This window comes from Leguminivora glycinivorella, chromosome 13 (assembly GCF_023078275.1).
Source record: "Leguminivora glycinivorella isolate SPB_JAAS2020 chromosome 13, LegGlyc_1.1, whole genome shotgun sequence".
NCBI lineage: Eukaryota > Metazoa > Arthropoda > Insecta > Lepidoptera > Tortricidae > Leguminivora > Leguminivora glycinivorella.
In genome coordinates, this window is record NC_062983.1 from 13,356,508 (window position 1) to 13,376,951 (window position 20,444).

The following is a 20,444-nucleotide window of genomic DNA, read 5'->3' on the forward strand; positions in this document are numbered from 1 at the left end:
TTTTTTAATTTTTTTTAACATACCTACATCGAAACCATGTGGGATACCAACTGAAATGGCGTGAGACTATAATTATTATTATATGTTCAAAAGTTTGACAATTTTGCGTTGACTTTGAAAATGAGTATTAAAATGATAATAAATACTAGTATTAATAAAACATCCTGAAAACACGTTACGTATGTAACTAAGTATCTTATTAGGCTTCTAATTATTTAAAACATTAATTTAAATGATTGTTTATCCTGCTAACTGCTTAGCTAGTAAAACGTAATGACTATCTAGTAACATTCATTACTGTGTAAGTATAACTTTTATTCGAGGTTATCTTCAACAAATATATAATATTGTCTGACTAAAAATAAAGTTTCCAAGGCTAATAACGTTAACACTATTAATAAACATCCGTTAAATACGAACAAAATATGTATGTGGCGATTAAAACATATAAAAATCACTTTCCACAAAAATACAATAAGTAGAATGAAAATTGCAATATGTAGGTATACAGACAATAAGAAAATGAAAATTCGTACATGCAAAGCTTTGATACAGTCATTATAAACATATTATGATTTTTAAATTCCAATATTATTTAAGTAGTTACCTAAATACACCCTGTTTTTATTGAATTCCGTTAACTTTATAAGGGAAGGTTCTTTAGATCAAATACAATTAATTTATCTAAGAAACTAGGGTCTTAACTCTTACGGTTATTGAGTTATTAAAAAATATAATTACTGAACACGTGTGTCACAGCCTTTACCACTTCCTAATGTTATTTGTTTTGACATGTGCCGTCAATCACTTAACACTGTGACTTAACACTTACTTGAATACTATTCTTAAGGGTCTCTCACACTAATTAATTCATTTACTATGTATGAAAACGATGAAAAAAAATTTTTGGCTATTTAACTAAAAGTGATATACAGAGTAGTAGTTCCTGATAACGAACCTAACGACGTGTCAAATTTAACGGAAAACAAAAAAACACGGTGTATATGTTATAGATTACAGTGGTGATAGGTAAAATAAAATACTAGTGGCCTAGCGGAATGAGCATGCGACTTTCAATCCGGAGGACGCAGGTTCAAATAACGGCAAAATTAATAACTAATAAGTTTTTCTGAACTTATGTAGGTACGAAATGTTAATCTGTTCTAGGTATAATATTTATAATATAAATGTTCTAAATTCTAACTCAACACAATAACAATTGTACACTTAGTAGCTTATACAAAAATTAAACGTACATTAATGAATCATATATGTACAGAGGCATACCTACATAATATATATACATAAATTATGAATTGAAAATTTACTTACAATGCTACACGACAAAACATAACTTTACTTACATTTTGTGCAGAAAATATATAATAACTCATTATCTTATTTTTAATTTAAAGTTAATTAATCAAATTAATGTTGACTGTCAGTGGTATCACTGTCAGCTTTAACCACTTCCCTTCGTAATTTCACTAAATGCTCCAAATATTTTTTTGGGGTCCTTTCGTTCGAGTATCCTGTAGAATTCCTGCGAAATTGCACCAAATACCTATTGTACTTGTCGGCAGACATTTCTAAACTGCTACAAGAATCAAGTATTTGTTTTTCAAGCTGATCATAAATATCGTTTTGTTTATTACATTTCTTGTACTGATCTTCAAAGAATTTTTTGCTTTGTAAGAATTTATGTCGTGGGTTAACAGTATCATTGCTTTCACTAGAACTGTAATCTCTGGTGCTATCCCAGTTCAGTGATTCGTAATAGCGGTTATCTTTCTCAGATTGTTTTTCGTCTAACCCTAAAAATTCTCTGTAAATGCGGGATTTAGCAGTTCTATATTTTGATTTGGTCTGTTTTACAGGTGTATATTGATAATTCATCAAATTATATGGTTTATAGTCTACATGGTAAGCACCACCTTGCTCCCAAATAAACGAATCGGAATCTACTTTTCCAGAGTCTACGGAATCAGAAGAACCACATGCTTGATAAACACCATCGTTATCTATTTCTGTGTTATGAATATCAGAGTTGTGATTTACGACACTGTTGTGTGCTTCATGGTCATTAGTTTTAGTAAAGTTCATCTGAGAATTCATACAGCCATTGAAGCTTTGGCTATTGGATGCTTCGTTATCCGAATTATCCAAAAAATTGCAATCCGGTATTTCATTGTCCTCTAAGTGTTTACTCGGTATGTAATCTTGTTCTGGAGGACTCAATATTTTTTCTTTAAATTTTACTATCCTTTTAGTATTGTTTTCTCGAGGTGGTGAAAGTATGATATTGTATGGATATACATCATCATTACGACCTAATATTATATCTTTCATTTCATTTTCACTTGCTTTGCTTGAGCAGTTTACAGACACACGGGGCAATTCACAGTTTTCCGCATCTGGAAAATCTTCGATATTGAAACTATCGATACCTTTGGTTCTTTTCATATCGTTAACATTACAGGGAAGTTGATTACTAGCAACATGAATCTTAATAGGTTCCTTATATCCTTTAGGTGCTGATTCCACACTGCTATGATTAGTTAGTAAATCGGGAGTGATTCCAACACTACTCGCTCTGTCAGGAGTATCATTGTGAGGTAAATCTAAGTTTTCATCGGAACTTTGAGATTCAGACTCTGCGTATCTTTGAGATATATTTATGCTGATAATGGGCATAGATATACATTCTTCCATGTTATTTGTCGGGCTGACTTCACTAACAATGCTTTTACCTGAGCGTTTCCGCCTTGGAGGCGGGTGAACTCTAGTTTGGGTGTATCTATCAAGTCGCACCGCATCGTCAGTCATCACAAAAGTACTTTTTAGAATAACTTGCTTAGCTTCAGTAGCGGTTGATTTATCATACGAGAGTAATGAACCACATTTTGGACCAATTGCAATTTCTTTACATCGAGGTGTTAAAGGTTTAGTTTCCGTGCTAGCATCTCGGCAAGCAACTAAGGAGTTTTTATTTTTATCAGAATATGATTCCAAGTCAGTCTGCGCATCAATGCCTTGGTCTTTTACACGGATAACAGACCGTCGTGTTTGTGTGTGGGCTGGTATGCCTATTCTTCTCTTATTCCTTAAAGCTTTCTGGCTTAGTTCCATTAAACGCTGCCTTGCGTTGGTGCAAATTTTAAGTTCGCTTAATGGCTCTACAATCTTTTTGTCTACCATCGATTCGACTTTTGACACTGCCGCTTCTTCTTTCTTTTTCAGCTTCGAGTACAATCGTTCAGTTACCGATGCAACAATTTCTGCTCTTTGATTATCGTACAAAATAGGAACATTACTTTTACCAGCATTTTCGCGAATTCGCTCATGAGTTTGAAGAGGCATTGGCTCATGTAGAGTCTTATCAATAGGTAGGACTTCTTGAGACCTATAATGTCGTCTTTTGTGTCGGAGTGGTGCCACTATTTCTAAGTCACTTCTTGTCCTTTCTAGCGCTGGTACAAGCAACTTATCTACCTCCTTATTGATTTCGTTAGCTATATTTACTTTTTCATCTGCGAGATTCAGCACATCGGAACTAGTGTGTACTGAATCCACGGATTCTGGTTTAGTATCAGTCTTCTGTTGCAACATATCCATAAAGTTCCCTATCCTGGCTGCGTTCCCATTTACAATTTCCACATTTTTTGGCTTTAAATCCCAATGGGATTCTTCGTAAATTAGACCTCCAGTTTCTGGAACCTGCGAAAGCGATATTAATAGTTATTGATTACAGTCACCACTCACCAAGCTAAGAATATGTATTTAACAGTCTGACTTGACGACTGACTTAAACTTACATATTTGATATGATGCCGACAAAGCTCAGCAAGCAAGTTGTTGTAGTGGGCTTGCACGGAGGCCCGTGCGGATGGCGCGACACGCGGGGGAGGCAGCTGGCGCGCCCGAGACGTCCAGCGGAGGGTGGAGGCAGACTCGCCGTAACAAGCGACACTCGGAGAAACCGCTGCGAGAACATCATTTATGAGTTCAGAATCAGTTTGCCAAGATCAACGTCGGTCAACAGTTAAAGTTGAGACAGTACAATTTTGTCAACGTTATGATGTTTATCATAGACGAGACGGCCACAATCAACTAAACTGATCTTTAGTCAAACAAAAACTTCGGGAAGGAAATATATGTCTTATGCTTTGTCACTGGACAGTTAAGTCTGAAAACCATATTTGTGTAACCACTGAAAAAGGTACCTTATGGCGGTCGGCACTTATATACGTCGACGCATCGCACCGTATAAGCTGAGATTCTCATTCATAAACTTACTTGCTATTATGAAAGTGCAGGCGCCTCCCGTAAAGCAATCTTTTAAAAGCCAGGTAAGAGCAGAATCCCGGTAAGGAACGAACCGTCCACGACCGCTGCTACCGCTCACTAAACAACAAAAGTTTATCAAAATTATTGGACACGTTATTTTAACATGGCATAATATTAAAAAAAAACTGCATTTATTATATAGAATAGTACATTACGATACAAAAGAGCAAAAGAAGAAGTTCGAAACGAGTGGCGATAAATTAAAACACGACTGAAGGGCTTATATTAATTTAAACCAAATTAATAACCTTTCAACCACGATAAAAATACTGCTAACAAATAAAATGCAAAGGCCATAAATAAGTTTGTATTCAAACTAAAGTTTTATAGGTCAAACAAGAAAGCATTTTTACGACGACTATCAAACTCACCTAATGCAGAGATGACGTTGCTTAGAGCAACGAGCGACTTGTTAATGTTGGCTCCTTCTTTCTGGCGTCCTCCTCCGATACCCTCCCAGCTTGCTTTTTCACTGTGAAAAAGTATTTAGTATTTTTTTTTGCATGAGTAGGTATATTTATTTATTCTGATGAAGGATGAGATAATGCTAAGGTATTGCCTTTGGTTGTTAATTTTTGACAACGTCTTTCACGATCCCATTTTGATATTTCAATAAGAATAGTCAACCAACGGGGTTCGGCTAAACCACTTTTTGGAAGGCTAGGCATTATGACAGTAATCTCATTATTCATATATAAATCTTTGCTAGAAATTCACAAACAAACGGACTCTCTCCAAAAAATATCTGATATACACAATTATAACACGCGATCTAGACACAAATTGCTTCTACCTAAGATGCGGCTTAAAAAATGTGGAAACAGGGCGTTCACTTAAAGATCAAACTGTTCAATAAATTGCCACTAGAAATAACTAACCTCCAAACAAATAGTTTTAAGACCAATAATATCTATGTTTTTCAGGAAGCATGCCTTCTACTCTGTCACTGAATATTTAAACTGTGATATTGACATGAACAAATTCGCATGTTTTTAAATAATTATTTGGCTTGTCATCAAATATTTTCTATGTTATGTTTAAATGTACATATATACTTTAACTATTTGTAACGACATACCATGTAATGCACATATTACTTTATGTTGAATAAAAACAATACAATACAATAGTTTTTCCGCCGGATCGGAAACCCTTTCGTAAAAGTGCCTACGAAAATTCACGATTATTTGAGAAGCTAAGCCCAGGTCCCAGCCGTAACAAAAAGCTGGACACCTAGGAAGATAATGTCTAGAGATGGTTCCTAAAACTCCAACAATTATGTACACTAACTAATATGAAAGCTTACCACCCCACATTTACCTGTATATTTGTGAACTGTAACATACCTTCCAGCAAGATCAGCTAGATGTAAGGTCGCCTTTGGTGTGCTCAGTTCCAGCAGAGCATGAGATCTTGATGAAGAGGAGTTCCGGCGAGTAGCCGCCGTGCGCCGTCGGCGGCAGCCCTCGGACACTAGCGCGAGTAGTGCCTCGACGGTGGTTACGGCTACACGACGAAGATCTAGACAACAATTGTTGTATTGTAGATGAATTTTAAAATGATAAATAGCAGACAATCCTATAAAATACGTTCAAGGAAGGATAAATAAAATCCTTCTGTGTTAATGATTCTTGATAATACAGAATCCGCAGAATCCCAGAGGGCCTAGCTGACTTGACAATCGACAAAAGGCAAAAGAGAAATATTGGAAAAAAAATGCTCCCAAAAGTCACGATTGTCTTGGCTGCCTCAGGGCGTTTTGATTGTTAGTTTGCTAGTAATGGATCGTCAAACCAGCAGATGTTACAAAACTGTATACTTAAACCTCACTCGTAGGGTGTCCGGGGCAGCTATTAGTTGAAGGCCAGAGACGGATCGTGGACACGCTCGTTGTAAGACATTTTGATTGATAACTTATCGCGACAGTAGCTGTTAGTACTCGTAAGTAATGGCAGGTGTTATATGAAACTGTGTAAACCTCACTCTGTACGTAAGGTCCTCTCGTGGGGTGTTCCCGGACGCGTAGGTCCTTCCGCGCGTTCCCGCGCCGCCGCGGCAGCGAGTTGAAGGTCAGGGGCGGATCCTCGCCCACCAGCAAATCGTGGACTCGCTCGTTGTATATCTCCAGGAAACTGTCAAGAAAATACAGTTCGTGTCATTCATGTCGCACAGTATTTTCAAACCCGGGCGAATTTTCTTTTAGTGATTCTTAACCACAAAACTAACTTAAAACTCGCTTTTGCGTCAAAAAACGCAACGAAATCGGTTCATACGTTACTAAAGAGAGTTGTGAATGTTGCGACGCTACGAATTAACAGTTATCGTTACTAAGCTTGTAGCACGCCTCTTTTTGCGTAAGGGGTTTAAAAATAAACTTTAAACTCATGTGTTCCTAAGAATGCCTGTATTTAATTTCGACTTACATACGCGTACAAATTACTTATTAACTTCCTTTCATCGTAGACAATATCATCTAATCCGGCACCTGACACTGACACTGACCTGACCCTGATATTGCAAGACTACTTAGGTCTCATAAATTCAATCTAACTTTTAGTACTTACATACATATATGTTACTAATACACAAAAATGTAAGGTTAATAAGTGAATATCAAACTTAATTATGCATAATTTACCTAACTAACTGATGATTGATTAGAGTTCTTAACAAGAACTTACTTAAGTAAAGATTGGTGGTATTAACTGGCACCAACTCACGCACACTGCTCAATTATAAACTCTTCAATCTTCTACTTTTCTGACAACAGTTTTAGTTTTCTTAATAAAGACATTAACGCGGTTAATAGTGGTTAAACTTCTTTATGTGTTGGGTTCGTTATGTAGCTACAAGTACTTACAGCTACAATATGTGTGACGTATTGTATACATGTGGAAGAAATGTATGGCGTATTACGAAGCTGTTTATTAATCCACCACCAGACTAGAAATAAACAATTGGGTAAGACGAGCATGGACCCCTATTATCATTGTAGGGGCAAAATTTTACTTATTTTACCTGTAGAAGTCTTGTTCAGTATAACAATAAAACTGTTGCACCAACTTAATAGCCTTTTATTTACTTCTCACAAAGTCCAAAATAACTCAATTAACATAACTTAGCACTCGTTAACATATCAATATTTTAAATAAGAAAATACGCAAAATGTATTACAACAATTCAAATTCTTGACATGACAGAACGAAGACAGGATAGCTAGACGGCACAGGCCTGCGCGGATCGCGTACCGGCCAGTGCTCGCCACATGGCTCCCCTCCAGAGACCGTCACTACGGCCGAGTGTAATCACGGAACTTTACCGTGCGGCCGGAGCGTGTTTGAATGATTTTTCTCGTGACATCAGCCTCAGGAGTATCGGCTTTATCTTGGACCGTAGATTCTCTATCCTTGGGGCAAGTGCCGTCTTCCAATATATGTGCGGGCTTAAGGCGATCGATTGTGACCGCGACGGGTTTGCCTTTCATCAAAAGCTTAAAAACTTTATCGGTTCTTTCTAGCACCGGATGCGGGCCTGTGTAAGCTGGCTGCAGCGCACCACGCAGGGCGTCTTCTCGCAGGAATACGTGACTGGCGGTGGCTAGATCCTTGAAAACAAAGATAGGTGGGTTGCTATGACGTGAGGCAGGCTTGGGTTGAAGTTTTTCAGTCGCTAGCCGAAGACGAGCTATGTAGTCCGTCAAGTCTGTAGTACCGGGTGTGCATGGGTGAAAAAATTCACCAGGTAATCTTAGTGTCTCCCCATAAACCATCTCCGCTGATGAAGTTTGCAAGTCCTCCTTGAATGCGCTCCTAATTCCCAGTAGAACAAGGGGCAGCGATTCAGTCCAATTTTCTGATGAATGGCAGGTGATGGCGGCCTTAAGTTGTCTATGGAAGCGCTCAACAAGGCCGTTGCACGCTGGATGGTAAGCTGTGGTTTTTTTGTGATGAAAGCCGGAGATTTTGGCGAGGTGTTGGAACAAAGCGTACTCAAATTGTCGGCCGCGGTCAGTAACAATGGATGATGGACAACCAAACCTTGCTATCCATCCTGACAATAACGCTTTTGCTACAGTTTCGGCCGTTGCGTCGACGAGGGGTATTGCTTCTGGCCATCTGGTGAAACGATCTACGGCTGTGAGACAATAACGGAATCCATTAGACGGAGGCAACGGTCCAATGAGGTCGATATGGACGTCGGTGAATCTTGCCCGTGGGAGTGCGAAGTTACTTAAAGGCGCAGTTACATGTCTCGTTATTTTTACACGTTGGCAAGAAATACATGCTCGGGCCCAGTCTCGACAGTCCTTTCTGATTCCAGGCCACACAAAACGAGCTGCGATTAGTTGTGCAGAAGGATTTGCCCCAGGGTGACTCAGTGAATGCAGGCTGTCAAAAACCTGTTTTCTCAATGACCGAGTGACGTAGGGTCTGGGCACTTGAGTGCTGGTGTCGCAGTACAACTCAACATGTGTGTCGGGAAGCTTCACTTTTCTAAGGCGTAGAGATGTATTATTGTTTAAAAGTTCACTTAACTCAGGATCTTGGCGTTGGGCTTCTGCTAATTGGACAAAATTAATAGGCGCCTGAATTTCCTCGATGCGAGAAAGAGTGTCCGCCACGACGTTGTTCTGTCCAGAAATGTGACGTATGTCAGTGGAGAACTGCGATACGTAATCTAAATGCCTGAACTGACGTGGTGAGCATTTTTCTTTTCTTGTGCCGAAAGCGAAACACAGAGGCTTGTGATCGATCTGTGTATATAGTAAAATTCCTGGCTTCAATCATATGCCGAAAGTATTTGACGGCCTCGTATATAGCAAGGAGTTCTCTGTCATAAGGTGAATACTTCTGTTGCGCAGGGCTGAGCTTTCTTGAGAAAAAAAGCTAAAGGTTGCCATAAGCCTTGCTGACGCTGCTGTAAGACTGCACCGATCGCAGTATCGGATGCGTCGCATACCAAACCCAACTCTGCCTGACATTTGGGATGAGCTAACATGGCAGCATCGCAGAGTCCTTTCTTGCATTCGTTGAACGCCTCCAAGGTATTATTGGATAAAATTATGGGTTGGGAGTTCTTGACAGATCCACCAAGCAGTGCATTTAACGGGGCTTGGATGCGGGCGGCGTTAGGGATAAATCGCCTGTAAAAATTAAGCATCCCTAAGAATCGTCTCAACTCCTTAACGGTCTTGGGGGTAGGGAAGCTCTTTATTGCTTCGATCTTTGTGTCTAGAGGCTTGGTTCCGGTAGCTGAAATGGAGTAACCGAGGAAGGTAATCTCAGGAACAGCAAATATGCACTTCGATGTGTTTATAACCATGCCATATTCTTTTAGCCTGGCGAAGACAGAACGTAAATGAACTTCGTGCTCCTCAGTATTTCTAGAAAATATCAGGAAGTCATCTAGATAAGTGTAACAAAAATCCAAACCTCTCGTAATTTCGTCGACAAAGCGTTGGAACGTCTGACGGGCGTTGCGTAGGCCAAACGTCATATAAGGGAATTCGAATAATCCGAAAGGTGTTGTAATGGCTGTCTTCAGAATGTCATCTTCGCTGACGGGGATTTGATTGTATGCCTTCACGAGATCCAGCTTGGAAAATACGTTGCATCCGGATATGCCTTGGGCAAAATCGTGTATGTGGCGTATGGGATACCTATCTGGTATAGTTCGGGCATTCAACATCCGGTAGTCTCCACAAGGGCGCCAACCATTGTCCTTCTTCGGTGCCAAGTGTAACGGGGACGCCCAAGGGCTTTTTGATGGTCTAGCTGTCCCATCTTTCAACATGGCTTCGAACTCCTTTTTGGCGATTATTAGTTTATCAGGAGCTAAGCGCCTTGGGGATGAAAAGACAGGTGGACCAGGGATCGTTTTGATGTAATGTACGGTATTATGTTTAACTTGTCTGTGGACACCTGCGGGGTGAGTAATCTCAGGGTATTCTTTCAACAAGCTGTGCCATTTTGAGTCACCGGACAAAACTTTAATAGAATAGATGTTATCTGACAGGGTTGCGGGTGTGCCCATTGCGAATATGGAGGTGGTAGCGTCAACCAGTCGTTGTTGTCGAACGTGGACCATGAGATTGTAGTGGCTTAGAAAGTCAGCTCCGATAATGGCTCTGGTAACGTCAGCGACTACGAAGCGCCAAGGGTATTCTCGGCGTAGGCCTAGATCAAGGTTAAGGTGTACGAAGCCATATGTGTGTATGATAGAGCCGTTCGCAGCACTTAGTTCATAATTGGTCTTAGGGCGGCGCTATTTTAGTGAAGTGCAAGGAAAAACGCAGAGTTCGCTGCCCGTGTCGACGAGAAACTGCATCTTTGACGTGCGGTCAGTCACAAACAGGCGACCTGGGGAACTGGGGCAATCGTCCGTCGCCATTACTGACTGCCCGGTAAGTTTTCCGATGAAAAGTCGCATGGTTTGTCGCATCTAGTTGCATTATTTCCAAATTTGGCGTGAAACCAGCAAACCGGGAACCTTTGATAGTTGGACGATGAACGTCGGTTGGACTTGCTACGTTGACGTTGACTGGGTCCGGAACGATAGAGCGTGCGAGATCTACCGGGATTAATCCTGAAGTCTTGTATTTGCTTCCTTAGTTCTGCAATTTCGTTTTTTAATTCAATTAGGGAGGAGCCAGGTGTATCGGATGACGTGGACACGACTTGCGGAGAGGCTGGTGCGATATCTTGAACTCGGTCCGCCAGGTCCGCTAATAAGTCGAGAGAAGCATCTGGTTGAACGGCGATGACAGTTTGGATGTTGTTAGGGAGACGCGATCTCCAAATCGTCAGTAAAAGGTCTTCAGATAGCGTAGGTCCGCCGAGGTCCCTGAGATGCCTCAGGAACTGAGATGGTTTGCGCTCCCCCAGTTGCTCGTGCATGACTAGTTGTTTGACTTTTTTATCTTTGGAAACCGTGACTCGCTTAATGAGTTCTTCTTTAAGTTTTTTATACTTATTATCAGCTGGAGGTGAAATGATTAGATCCTTCACCTCTTTGCAATGCTGTTGGTCTAGATGACTGATAACGTAGTTAAATTTGGTTTCGTCGACGGTGATTTTTGACAGGTCGAACTGACCCTCTATTTGAGCAAACCAGATTTCCGGCTCCTCGGGCCAGAATGGAGGAATTTTGACGCTGACACGGTATACCTCGGGAGCGGGAGTTGTGGCGACTGGCTCTCCGAATGTAGCTGGCGTCTCACTTGTACGGTCATCGGATTGGACTTTCTGCGCGTTGTTTGCCATTTTCCGTCTAATTCGTGGTGTTCAGAAGGGGTCACCAGTGTAGAAGTCTTGTTCAGTATAACAATAAAACTGTTGCACCAACTTAATAGCCTTTTATTTACTTCTCACAAAGTCCAAAATAACTCAATTAACATAACTTAGCACTCGTTAACATATCAATATTTTAAATAAGAAAATACGCAAAATGTATTACAACAATTCAAATTCTTGACATGACAGAACGAAGACAGGATAGCTAGACGGCACAGGCCTGCGCGGATCGCGTACCGGCCAGTGCTCGCCACATACCTAATAACTTTATAATGACCTTTTTGCTAGAAACAGGGGCCTACATACGCATATTATTAAATGCGTTATCACCCAGTAGGTTATTCTAAGTTTAGTATTCTAACACTATTTTTTCAAACCTACCTGTGATTTTTTTTTTCATAAATAATAATCTTTATCCACTATGTAGGTACCTAAAATTTAATAAGGACTTTAAAAAGTTGACTTCTATCAGTTGGGTAATAAGCAATTAAAAACTTCTTTTCTTTTTAGATATACTTCAAAATCTACAAACATTTTTTTTATTGATAGGTACGTTTACTCAACTCACGGTCACTTTTCCTCAAATACGCGCGCGGAAAACTCCCTGAAACTGTAAAGACGGCGCACAAGGGTCGCACCTGACACCTTGGGCGCGGTGAATTACACTGTTCGCGCCGCCACTCGCAAGGGTGAGAAGCCTTACGACTACAATGCTAGCTAGACACTTATAGAACCTATACCTACCCGGTGTTGAAGGTGTATAGACACTGGAAGGAGCAAATTACTTAGGTATTATTGAAAACTTTGTTGCAATACTTACACATAGTAGGTATAATAACTTAGAAACAAGCATAGTAAAACTAATCTATAAAAGAGTTGCGTATTGTTAATAGATTAGGAGATTTAGGAGTATTAAGACACATTGGCACAATTACATATGTAGTTAAAATTTGAATATAGGTACATTGTTTTTTATATCGTTTATACAATTGCCCAACTACGGCGACTCAAAAAAACCGGCCAAGTGCGAGTCGGACTCGCCCACCGAGGGTCCCGTACAAACTTTCTTTCAAACTACCTAGTTAAAATAATCTCATGTTTTCATATAACTCTAATGACTTGACTAGAAGACATAATGAGCATTATTGTGTATAGCGCCATCTCTTCGTGAATTCGCTAACTAATTTGCGCGACCTGTATACTATGTTGGTTTTTCAGGGATAATTCTTTATAATGTTAACCGATTTAAACAGTTTTTACTTTATTGGAAAGAAGACGGTTTACGTAACATCTCGTATTAATTTGAAGTACGATATACATTCGCAAGGGTGGGTAACTTGAAAGTAAAAATATGAAAAGTTTTTTGTGAATTAAAAAAAAGGTTTCCAAGATACAAACACGATTATATTTTTCCTGTAATATTTAGCATAAAACCAATGTTTCCTAAAATTTTCATAATTTTTAGTTGGTAAACTTCGGAGATAAGGGGGGGGGGTATTTTTTTTTACATTTTCCTTCAAAATTCTGTTTCTTTCCACAACAAAAAAATTATAAAAAATAGTTTATTTACGTTCAATTTGCGCTCTTTCTAGAGATATCCCATTTGATTTAATAACTTGAAATTTACAGTTTGCCCCCCATTCATTTTGGCCATTTTCTACAATTAAAATTCATAAATTAAAAAAAATTATACTTTCTATTTGTAGAGGTTTACAATGTTCATAACTATTCCAAATTTCAAGTTGATAGCATTAGTAGTTCTAGAGATATTTAGGAATGTGACAGACGGACAGACAGACGGACAGAGTCGCACCATAAGGGTTCCTGTTTGTACCTTTTTGGTACGGAACCCTAAAAAGGGTTATGATTTATTAAATAATCATTATAATTACATATTCCACTATCACTGAATACTATATTTCATTACCTAATTATAGCATTTTAATAAGCTATAGAGATACGTGTTAACTGGAAATATTTTCAAGAGATATTCAACTTCTTATTTGTTTCAAAATAAACAATTGACGGAATTGACGGATGTAAATTATAACAATACCGAATTACTATTGATAAACATATTAGCAAGGGAGTTGGAGCAATGTGCAAAGAAGTTTCAATAAAATCAATCGATTATTACTATTACCCCTAGAGCTGCGGCTGCTACTTATCCATTAGTGGGTAAAGTAATTTGACCTTGAATAAAGTCAAATTAACTGCTTTAAAATTAATAAAAGTAGGTGAATCTAGTAATAAAGATGATTTACCACCTGTGGAACTACTTACTGGAAGCAGTGATAAACGTATTTTTTGCGTTGTAGTTTCCTCGCTATAGTGAGGGGAAAAGTTTTGTGTTACACTCGGGTGCAAATGTATTTTACTTCTCGTGTGTTAAAAAACTCGCAAGTTCAGGATTCTATTCTCGAACCACTCGCTTCGCTCGTGGTTCAACTATAGAATCCTTTCACTTGCTCGTTTTTCAATTCCACACTCGGCGTTAAAATACAACTTTGCCCCCTTGTATAACAAATAAAATAACTATTTCAAAAATATTTAAATTTTCCCAGTCGCTTTATACTGACAGAAAACATGAATGGTGGGAAGACCATGGCACTATGGGGTCTTGCTTTCGTCATGCGATTAGGTTGGCGACCGGATGTCAGGTTTCCTAAGTGAGACATGGTAAAATCTTGAACATCGCTGTAAAAGGGGTGTTTTTTTAGGAACCTATCCAGTTAATTCCATCTTCGACGATGTATTGAACACGTAACATGTGTTCAGTACTAATACATGTAGCAAGATATTAGTGCAGATAAAGCCATAATCGTAACCGAAGGGTGCTAGTCTCGCGTGTCGACGCGGCCTTGGGTGGCTCTCATTTTATTACGGCATTCAAACTTAATCGAACTACCGACAATAAAACAATAACGATTAAGATTGCAGATATAACTTTACAAATTTTAAAATTAGCCGTTTTTTAATATCAATCAATCAAAATATTCTTTATTCAAATAGGCTTACAATAAGCACTTTTAAATTGTCAACAGTGTACAATATTCATCTTATTCTAAATATAATAAATACTTTCTTTGTGTTCTTAACTACTTAATGTGTGAGTAGGTAACCTACTATCAGCTGCAAAAGTGCATGGCGAATTTATCAATGAATTCATTAATAATTTCTCCATGCAATTTTACAGCTCATTGTACATACATACCTGCGTATAAGTAACGCGTCTATATTATGTTGGCTATATGCGAAATGCATCACTCACGTGTTGATTACACAATGACAATGTAGGTAAAACTACCTACATAAACATATTAACGGATTAGAAACCACTATGTCTTCTTATAAGTTTTATAACATGTACACTGTACAGGCTTAGCGGGTATTTTTAAGATAATTTCTGTTATTATTTACAGCACGTAATATATAAATTTGTGTGTAGATATTACAGGGTGTTTAGCTAACATTCCATTTGGTTAAGCTAGCGTAGCGTAGTCGCTCTACTTGTGTGTCCTTCCCTGCAAAAAGTAAATGATTGGCTTTGTGTTTAGGCACCAAAGCCAATCATTTATATCAATATGTATACCGGTGCCAGAAAAGACGCCGAAAACAGTTTACTATTTATGAAATTGACTACAAAAGCAGGAGCCACGTAGAAAGGTCCGTAATTTGTAAGTTCAGGAGCATAAATAAGTTTTGATCGTATTTCAAATGCAAATGAAAGGTGGCGAAACTCATTTCGTTTTGGACGGTGAAGCTTCGCGTGCTATCACGACTATTGCCCCTTCACACGAACTGCATAAGCAAATGACACCGAAACAATTTCAGGCACTTCTTCACTGTCTGAGGTGTCTCGGCCATTACCTATGGATATACCGGTTATTGAAAAACAATTCTTTATGAGGTTTTGTCAAACGCAATACTTAGTTTCCCTAAGTACTTACTCCATGTGGACAAATCAAACTAATTTTAACCAAGGAAAGGTACCTATTTCTTACAAGACGTTGTGTAGCATGTCTCTTCTTCCTAATTCTCAATAGATCCAACCCATCAGTGGTAAGTATTTATTCCCCATAGCATTATGTTCTGTTCGCCAACATGCCAGACATGACGTCACGGCAGACGAACTGGGAACAAGACAGAATACATATGTACATAGGTGCATTTTACACTGACCTGATGGTGACGTCACACTCCACAGACGCCAGCTCCCTGCAGAGCCGCGGCACTAGTCCGGGCTGCGTGTCCGTGCCCATCATCGTGTGAGTCTTCCCTGTGGCACTCTGTCCATATGTTAGTACGCAGACAGAGAAGAGGCGTGAGATATTTGAGATGACGTCACCGGCGACGCTCTCTGAACTGATAACAAAATGCATGTACACTGACCTGATGGTGACGTCACACTCCACAGACGCCAGCTCCCTGCAGAGCCGCGGCACTAGCCCGGGCCGCGTGTCCGTGCGCATCATCGTGTGGGTCTTCCCTGTGGCACTCTGTCCGTATGTTAGTACGCAGACAGAGGAGAGGCGTGAGAGATTTGAGATGACGTCACCGGCGACGCTCTCTGAACTGATGACAAAATGCATGCACGCTAACCTGATGGTGACGTCACACTCCACAGACGCCAGCTCCCTGCAGAGCCGCGGCACTAGCCCGGGCTGCGTGTCCGTGCCCATCATCGTGTGAGTCTTCCCTGTGGCACTCTGTCCGTACGCTAACACGCAGACAGAAGAAAGGCGTGAGAGGCATGTCATGACGTCACGGCCGATGCTCTCGAAAACCTGCAATATACGTAACCTTAAGAAACGTTGCACGCGGCAACTTTTTACAGCGATTCAGTAGCTGAAAAGCTACGATATACAATCACTGGGGTCATCTTCCCTCGCACACATTTTAAACATAGTTATGCGGCCCTACAGTTAAGATACCTACAGTATACATACTGTATACTATGGAGTCGCAATTGCACACTATGCCTGCACAGATGCGGCAGAATTTCTGATAATTCTGATTAAGTTACATCACTTTCGATCATTTCAATTTCAGCTGCCAATCGACTGCCAAGATGCTTCAAGATTCTTGTAAAATTGTTTGCTAAAAATTCCTCTGTCTGCTAACCTTGTTCCGACCAAGGCTGTTGAATGGAAAGGATTTTACTGAAACAAATTATCTTTATATTCTGAACAGGAACTTGGCAAGGTCGAATTACATTAATTTGTATGTTAGGATTTGCTTTTAATTTATATCTAGATACACACAAGCAACAGCAGAAATAACAAAGACAGATATCGGAGCGACTGGCGCTCACAAATCTAGTCTCGCTTTTCAAGGCTTGCTGCGCTCGCGTTCAGAATTTTTTTAGCCCTTCAGATACTAAGTAATGATACTATACATATTGTATATGTATATATATATATCTTATGGCGACGTTACCTACCTTCTCCTGAGTGGCATATTCAGGGTTGGTGGGCGCGCATGCGCTGTCGAACGTGTAGTCGGCATGGTACCGGCGCACGCGCTCCCTGCTGTCTCCCGCGCCTGACGCACTCACCTGAGCAATATACACGCATCGTCAAAAAATGTTGATTACATCTAGTCTAGGTATCCTTTATAGAAATATAAATATTTTATTTGCAGAAAAAGGGTACATAGCGTCTTATTTTATTAGTATAAAATAGTTCCACCTTCTTCAGCTGTTATAAACAGCATGAAATAGTTATTTGTTATACAAGGGGGCAAAGTTGTATTTTAACGCCGAGTGTGGAATTGAAAAACGAGCAAGTGAAAGGATTCTATAGTTGAACCACGAGCGAAGCGAGTGGTTCGAAAATAGAATCCTGAACTTGCGAGTTTTTTAACACACGAGAAGTAAAATACATTTGCACCCGACTCCCGAGTCTAACACAAAACTTTTCCCCCCACTATAGCGAGGAAACTACAACGCAAAAAATGCGTTTATCACTGCTTCCAGTAGTTCCACGGGTGGTATATCATCTTTATTACTAGATTCACCTACTTTTATCAATTTTAAAGCAGTTAATTTGACTTTATTCAAGGTCAAATTACTTTACCCACTAGTGGATAAAATGCGTTTTTACCCGCTGGTATTAAAGGACAAAACACGTGTTTCCGAGCTAGTGAGGGGAAAATAATATAAAATATAATGTAATATGAAAAAATACTTAGGTACTTTTAAATTGGTAATAGTCACTGTCTTGTCGTCAAGCACGTTCACTACAGGAACTTTGTCTTTCTCTGACCTCAACTCTCTGTAACAAGAAGATAATAATATACACCGTGTTTTTTTTTGTATAAATGAAAATGAAAATGAAATATTTATTTTTCAAGTAGGCATATTACAATGCGCATATGAACGTCAAATAAAGCTACGCCGGCTCTAACCCTACGCCTCAGCCTCGAGAAGATTTCAGTCCCCCTCAGTTGGGAGGGGGGTATCCACTATGGGACCGGCAAGAAACTCGGCGGGCAACTTCTTTTCAAAACATTACATCTTATAATTAACATGCATTAAATAACAACATACAATTTAACATGCAAAAGTATTCATCAAAGAATATGAACAGACTAGGTACTCTATGGAAATCAATTTCAATAAATTATATTATTGCTTAATAATACGTCGTTCTTCTTCAGAGAAAACATATCAAATTGTCATAGAAGAAAAAGATAATATGAATCTCAATATCATTAAATATGTAATTTACCTACACAACATAAAATATAAAATATTTGATGTGCTTTCTTATCTGAACTGTGTCCTCTATACATAATACAATTATTTTAATTGCTATTCGTTTTTTGTAGTTTCTGGTTCGGGCCATGCATGTTTGTCTGTCAAATAGTCCTCGACTCTGTAATAAGCCTTTAACATCAATGATTTTTTTAAGTAGTTCTTAAGAGCTGGGAGGGGTAATCTCAAAGCAGTGTCAGGTAACTTATTATAAAAATGAATGCATTGCCCAACAAATGACTTCTGTACTTTACGGACACGAAACTTCTTTATGGCAAGCTTATTTTTGTTTCTAGTGTTATAATTATGGATATCAGAATTCTTAGTGAAACAGTCTAAATTCTTAACAACATAAATTATACTATCATAAATGTATTGGGAAGCTACAGTTAAGATATTAATTTCTTTGAAGAGTTCTCTTACTGATTCACGTGTTCCTAAGTTGTAAATAGAACGAATGGCTCTCTTTTGTAATACAAAGATAGTCTGTATGTCAGCTGCTTTGCCCCAAACCAGAATACCGTATGACATTACACTATAGGTACATGTACTTATAGGTACTCTAACATTATCTACTTTTTAGCACTCAACAAAAACAATATCCATACAGAAAGAAGACAGCCATAGATGTAGAGGTACACAACAGGCGGTCTTGTTGCTAAAAATCGATTTCTTTCAGACAACCATTAGGTAATAAATACAATGACATGTACAATACAACGTACAATTTAAGATAAATTATATAATTTTTTATACAAACCTTTCCGTAAACGGACGAACGCGAATAGCTAATTTAACGTTCGACATTGTAAAACCAACTTATTACAGACTTATGAATTATTAATTGCTACTAAAGAATGTATGAATTACATACACTATTTCACTTAACTAACAAATACAAAAGGTAAGAAGAGTAGCCAGTAACACCAGTAAGTAAACAAATGGAACCCACTGCACTGCGCTGCCCGAAATGCACGCCGCACGCATTTTCGTTAGACGAAGTTATTTCGGGCTCCTCAAGCTTCCTGCTAAAGGAGTTAATTATGTATATGAATAGACCGCCTCAGTGGGATTTCTTCTCGTCGCTTACTTATCACCTTCAACGAACTAACAATGTTTTTGTATACCACTTGGTGGCAAACTAGCATACGGCCCGCCTGATGGTAAGCAGTGTATGCAAAATACATAAGTGCATTTAAACCATTGGATCCTCGACTATTGGTCAGTATGTTAATCATTAGAAAAGTAAGTTGGCACGGTGTGTGCCTAATTCCGACCTGATAGATCCCTGTCCTAGATATTGTTAGTTCAGCGGCATGTTATCCATAACTATGAAATAATTGGCGTGAATGTGATGCCACATTCTACAAAGTATAAAGTTTAAGCTTTGAAGTTTGTGATTTTATTTTATTTAAATAAACTTTATTGCACAACCAAAGAAACATGTGCCTACAAATGACGGACTTAATGCCAAAAGGCATTCTCTACCAGTCAACCATTAGGTTTTAATTTGGCAGGCTGCCTTTTTACTTGTGGTTATGATTTGAAGTATTTGTAATGAATGAAGGAAGGATGAAATTCTGGACCTATACCTACCGTGCTCCAGTTGATATCGGGAAGTAGCCAAAAGGACAATACCCGAAGTTACAGAACAGTATAGAAATAGTAAAATAAAGACCCACAACTCCTCCTAGGTACAAGCAATTTATTAGTGTCTTCAACTCCTAACCAGAACGATTATAAAGTTTTTAAAATTAGTGTTATTACTTGCGCTTTTGCGTATACTTCATTTGTGATATGGAGTACAGTACGATTTTGATGTGCATCTCAAGTGAAGTACCTATTACCTAACTAGATACATTGGATATTTAAGTCGCTATTACCTTTAATTTCAATTCAATTCAATATTTTAACTCTCTCGTAGTAGTCCGTAGGTAAGGTACAGAATTTAAGAGCTTGCTAGAGTACGACTCACAAAGGGACTTCAAGTTTTGCCAACCACAAAATAACTGCTCTCAGCAATGTTGAGCCGAAAGGAATCGAGAATG

At 38.9% G+C, this 20,444-nt stretch overlaps 1 protein-coding gene across 1 annotated transcript; it reads right to left on the reverse strand.

The window, feature by feature from the left end:
* Positions 1–318: 318 nt before the first annotated feature.
* Positions 319–19,243, reverse strand: LOC125232991 (kinesin-like protein KIN-12F). The gene is made up of 10 exons (XM_048138853.1): positions 19,157–19,243; positions 17,836–17,914; positions 17,083–17,196; positions 16,242–16,426; positions 6,331–6,479; positions 5,694–5,868; positions 4,719–4,819; positions 4,297–4,404; positions 3,816–3,982; positions 319–3,717 (listed from the first exon to the last, which is right to left on the reverse strand). Exons 1-10 carry the CDS (start codon positions 19,201–19,203, stop codon positions 1,429–1,431), a joined length of 3,414 nt encoding a protein of 1,137 aa, XP_047994810.1. The 5' UTR covers positions 19,204–19,243; the 3' UTR covers positions 319–1,428.
* Positions 19,244–20,444: the final 1,201 nt, after the last annotated feature.

Coding starts and splice junctions, on each gene's coding strand:
- LOC125232991 (XM_048138853.1), bottom strand. CDS start 19,203: ATGTCGAACGTTAAATTAGCTATTCGCGTTCGTCCGTTTACGGAAAG. Junction 17,915..19,156: donor GTTCGTCCGTTTACGGAAAG/GTTTGTATAAAA, acceptor TTCTTGTTACAG/AGAGTTGAGGTCAGAGAAAG. Junction 6,480..16,241: donor GAGTGTGACGTCACCATCAG/GTTAGCGTGCAT, acceptor TTTTCTTGACAG/TTTCCTGGAGATATACAACG.